This window comes from Pygoscelis adeliae, unplaced genomic scaffold (assembly GCF_000699105.1).
Source record: "Pygoscelis adeliae isolate BGI_AS28 unplaced genomic scaffold, ASM69910v1 Scaffold76, whole genome shotgun sequence".
In the NCBI taxonomy this organism is placed as follows: domain Eukaryota; kingdom Metazoa; phylum Chordata; class Aves; order Sphenisciformes; family Spheniscidae; genus Pygoscelis; species Pygoscelis adeliae.
Window position 1 is genome coordinate 862,560 of NW_008825111.1, and position 5,265 is coordinate 867,824.

The following is a 5,265-nucleotide window of genomic DNA, read 5'->3' on the forward strand; positions in this document are numbered from 1 at the left end:
GAAACACTCCCTAACATACAGGGCCACCCCACCGCCTCTCCTTCCTCTCCTGTCCCTTCTGAAGAGTCTATAGCCATCCATTGCAGCACTCCAATCGTGAGAGTCACCCCACCATGTTTCTGTGATGGCGACTAAGTCATATCTCTCCCGCTGATACGGTAATGTGAAACAAAACCAGTACTACTTGAGCTTTCTAAGAAAATCAGAGTCAACTCTTAATAACTTTTCTTTCAAAGATACAGAACATGGAGGGACTAAGACATCACCAATAAGAGTACTTGAATTAAAGTTGTTTATGGAATCTATTAAAACTTTATGCAGATGTCATAGTTGCATAGCCAGGGGTGGCTACAAGCTTGTTTACAATTGTCTCTTTCGTCAGGGAACTGAATAAAGTTATTTACATTTGATCATTATTTCCACAAGTAGAAAGAATACAAGTAGAATTGGGAAAAAAAAAAAGCACACATGTTCTATATTTAAGTATAAAACTTATTGTTCTGTGCCCTAGTTTATGAATCAGTGGGGATGCTGTATTTTCTGTTGGTAGTCTCATGTAGGTGAAACTGTTTTATCTGCCCCTTGTAGATGCAGCAGTGTTGTTTTCTAAGTTATCACTTTCATGTTTAGGTTTTTCAGCTTCTACTCACAGTACTGTGTAGAAATGTGTCAGTATTTTTCTTCTAAAGAAAAGAGTCGACAGCACTGAGATTGTAGGAGTGTTTTCCAGTCTTCCACAGTGTTATCCCTTAGAAGCTGGGAAAATGAATCACTCCACACCTTTGTACTACTGTGGCTAGATTCTTTCCACTAGCTTAGCTAGCTTTGACCAATTTTAAATATCTCCTTGCTGTTTTGCAGACCACACTGCGTATGTTGTCTGGAACACATCCCCAGGGAGCGACATTCCCTGTAATTTGAAATTCATTGGAAGAAAGTCAGCAGGGAGATGCCTACCTGTAGAAAGACAGGAATGTCCAAAAAAAGACCCTGCACTTCAGTATATTTCAACATATGTGTAACAAAACAGTTGTAACAAAACTATTGTTTTCATAAACTTAGCTAAATCTTCAGCTTTTGACTGTGAAAGTCAGTTTCTAGATTCCTGTATTACTTGGCATTAGGTACATTCCACTGCTTCATCTTTTTTTGAGGGATGCCAGTGTCTCACTTTGAATTCTTGCACGTAAAGAACTTTTTTGATCCTGAAGTATGCTATTTCTGACTGTTCTGTTCTTCTGGATTGGTTACCAGACTTTACTTCTTTTATTTGAGCAAGTAACTTAAACTTCTAAAAGTATTTTACAGGCCTATACACGTCAGCTGGCGAGTAACAATCCCAGTAATGTGTTCCATTCATCTTGGGCCCAATTATGCTGAGACACTCAGCTTTGTAGGGGAGAAAGGGAGTGAGGTCTGCCCCAGAAGGAGAGCTTTCCTTTCTGTTCTGTCCTCTCTGATGTCTTTATACTTGGCTATCCTCGTATGAGAAACAAGCTTTATCTCTGTCCTTAGATTTCTAGTCAGCCCTACCTACATCAGTCCTAAGTAACAATAGTACTCCCTTTGTGAATTCAACACCAAACCGTGTATGCTTCTGTGGAAAAGATATTAGCAGTCTTCTCTTCCCTTTATACTTCCGTTTTTGGAAGATACTCATCCTTTTGCTCCACAGTTTCCAGGGTGTCGGTTCACTGTCATAAGGAGGAATCATGATATGAAATTCCATTATTTAATTTCCATCTCTTTACAATAACCTAATGAGGAGGGAACTATCATTCTTGTCCTCAGAATTTCCTTCAGGTAAGGCAATCCCCAGCTCCCTTTCATATTGCCAACTGTTAGTGGTTCTTGGATATTTTGAGTTCCTGTAGTTTGAAGCAGCCTTCACTGTTTTTCCTGGTTTTATGTGGAGGAGGGAAGGTATGGGTTTTTCCAGCATTATATTGCTCCTACTGTGACATGTTAACTATGTTGTAAAAGCCTTTGAAAAATATCCTGTTATACGTACTTGTATTTCCAAAATGGTTTTGACAGTCCTTCACAAAAGCTTTTTTAAATAGCCAATTTGTAATGGATTAAGAGGAAAGGTCCTCTTGTGGAATAACAGATGAGAATTAAAGTATAAAAATACATGGCAAGCTCTTGTTATGAAGGGGAGTACTAATGATGCCACTCTGGTTTGGCTCTGGGGGTTTGCACTGTTCAGCATGGTCATAAGGAACTGTGAAAAGAAGATGAATAAGGAGGGGATAAAACATGCTGGGTTTTTAAATCTTTGAAAACTAAAGGTTGTGATACGGAATGCTTGTATTATTGTAATATGGCAAGTAATACTAAGTGTTGATAAAAGAAAAATTAGCGGAAGAACAACCCTAACTGTATACCTATACAATGCTGAACTTCTGATTAGTTCCTTTCCAAAGAAATCTTTTTTGACCTGAACGAGATTTACCGCTATAATTCCTTAATAAATGAATTAGGAAAGGTAGTTGTCACTTACTGAGGGGATAAAAGTTACATGAGGAATGGTAACTGTGCATCTGCAATGCTGAATGCAGTGCCCCAACTCTAACCGAATAAGAGAGAGATGAAATCAGGTCACACGGGCTAGCAATAGGCACAGGTTTCAGGTAAAGTTGGAGCTGACAAGGATTTCTAGTATCTCTAAGGAAAAATGTTTGTAAGTGGCATATATGCTATAGTTCATGTATGTGGATGTTGATACCTGGAGGAAACATTTTTCAAAGGCCTGCATAGAAATGCGTGCTAAGCTGCTTTTGAGGGTCAATACGAATTGGGTGCTTGTCACTTACTTCTCCCCCTTTTCTCCTGTTCATTGCCAGAGAATTGAACATCTGCTTGAAAACATGTTAAAACTCTTCGTTTCCTGAATTTTGGATGTAAGGGCCTAAATGTATCCACTGATGTATCTAAATGTGTTTATCAAGTTGAGGTTGGGTGATTTAGAGTAATTTCTGGTTTTACAGAAAATTGTTCAACTTTTATTTTTCCTGAAATGTTTTTCACTGTAAAACCTTTCTTGTCAGCAGAGTGAGAGAATGGTTGTTATCTTCTTCCATAGGTAGAAGATTCCAGTGTGCTTCTTTTGTATAAATATAAACCTGATTAAAATTATCATTTATTCTTCATCTTCTAAGATGTGTGGTGCATTTATTTCTCTTGATCTGTCTTTTCTCTTTATAGAATTTTCCAGAAAAGGATCTTCTGCACTGCCATTCTAAGGATGTGATTGAAGCTCATTTTATGGCTTGTATAAAAGAAGCAGATGCTTTAAAGCACAAAAGTCAAGTCATCAATGAGATGCAAAAAAAGGATCATAAGCAACTGTGGATGGGATTACAGAATGGTAAATACAAAGCATCAAGTATTAATTATATTTAGCTCTAGCATGCTAATAAATAATTTCTTCAAATTTTAGTCATGGTACAGGATATAAAATGTCATTGTTCTGCAGAATTTTAGTCTAATGTCATGGAAAAGATTGATGATTTTTTTTTTTTTTTCCCCCCTCCCCTCTCCTAAAAGTCACCATTTATGTGATAATCCAAATGTGGCTTGAGTTATTTGAGGAACTCAGTTGGGTCATGACTCTGTTTTAACAAACCAAAACTAGCAACAAAACAAAATAAATAGATAAATATTGTCTAGCGTACTTTTGTGCAACTGATGGTCTTTATTTGGGCGACACCTGGGGTGTAAGTGTTGTTCAGTATTAACTGTCTTCGACTGTGAAGTAAAAAAGGTTGTCTCCTCTAGTTTATGCTTAAGGATTGTCACTGATAAACAATACAGGTAAACTTTCATAAAGTTGCCCAGTAGATTAATAATTTTACTTTTCCCTCTGCCAAATTTAGATTTTTTTTGTTGCTGATATTACTATGGCTTTCACAAAGACTCTGCATAGATAAGTGTTGACTTGAAAAAGTCAGCAAAATAATTCAGAACAGGATGTTCTAAAATAATTAGTGTTCTTACTTTGCACAGATGGCATGAATCTATACTGTAGTGCAAAAATATAACTTCTTTTGGTTTTAGTGTCTCTTCTTTCTTATCGTGGTTCTTAGAGGCCTGTAAGTTGAAAAGCTTTCTAAGTATTTCAGAAACTGCTACCTGGAATGGGTGGTAATGCCACTTTCAATGCATTTTCCTCATCTCCTTGAAGCTGTCATTATGTTATTACTGGTAAATTCATTTTACGGAAGCTGTAAGCATGAAGATGTTTATTCTATGTTGAGATACAAAATACTAAACACTTACATGGGAAGATGTTAATTCTGTTTATATGGAAAATTAAATGAAACAGGAGAAGCTTTGAATGAAGCTTTGAAGAAGACTTGAGGCATGTGTTTGCTTTAGACAGTGAGATTCCAAATTAGTTTGGGTTTAATATGTGTATTTAATGAGTGTGTGGGTTTTCTAAATTATTTTTTTATTGGTTTAGTGGTACTGCCTTTCATATTAAAGGAATTCCTGTAACAATTTTGAAGGTTGAGTGCTTATTAGAAACTCTGTTTTCTATTTTTTATGTTATTGAGGGAGAGTTAGAAATTGAGGTATTATCTTAATTTGCCATTTGAGTGGTAAGATCTTGAGGGATGCAGTACATGCCTGCAAAATTTATCAGGTAAGAAGTTGCACTTTATCTTTTTCAATTCAAAGTACTTCTTGAGAGATTCTGTTTTGTATAGATATTAGCCAGCAAACTGACTGAATAAAGAGTTCTGGTCCACTGAAAGTCAGAACTGGTATAAAAACAGATGTTTCCTTAAAGCTTACGTTGTTACAAGTCAATTTAAACTGCAATTTTAATAATTCTGTGGGAAAAAAAGTATTCTGCTGTATTTTTCTTGCAAGCAGTTTAGTTCGAGAGAAGCAAAATGCTGTGCCAGCATAATTTTGTTTTCTGTTTCAAGAATTACTAGCTTTATTGCAAAAAGAAATCTTGTCACTTAGGCCCAGTGTTCAAGTGTTCCCAGCAGTGCACTTTATGTGCTCTTTTTATTAATGCTTTTTAAAATTAAAACTAAAAGACCTCTAACATGAGTTATGAGTATAATGAGTTATGAGTATAATAATGGTAGCAGAGTTGATTACGCGATGAAACGGTATGAGTTAAGGTTCTTTTCTTAACCAGAAGTTATAGAACCTCGATACCTTCAATACGTTAGGTAAGAGAACAGATACACAGTGTGTTCTTTCTGTGCTCATCTTAGGCTCTATCTTTTAGTTGATTATTTTTCT

At 36.2% G+C, this 5,265-nt stretch overlaps 1 protein-coding gene across 3 annotated transcripts in view; it reads left to right on the forward strand.

The window, feature by feature from the left end:
- The window catches only part of ATG5 (autophagy related 5), an 86,656-nt gene that overhangs the window by 21,138 nt on the left and 60,253 nt on the right, over nt 1–5,265 (forward strand). For all 3 annotated transcript variants that reach the window (XM_009327924.1, XM_009327922.1, XM_009327925.1), the window contains exon 4: nt 3,208–3,370. In XM_009327924.1, the coding sequence (XP_009326199.1) occupies nt 3,208–3,370 (163 nt within the window). The remainder of the gene's footprint in view (nt 1–3,207; nt 3,371–5,265) is intronic.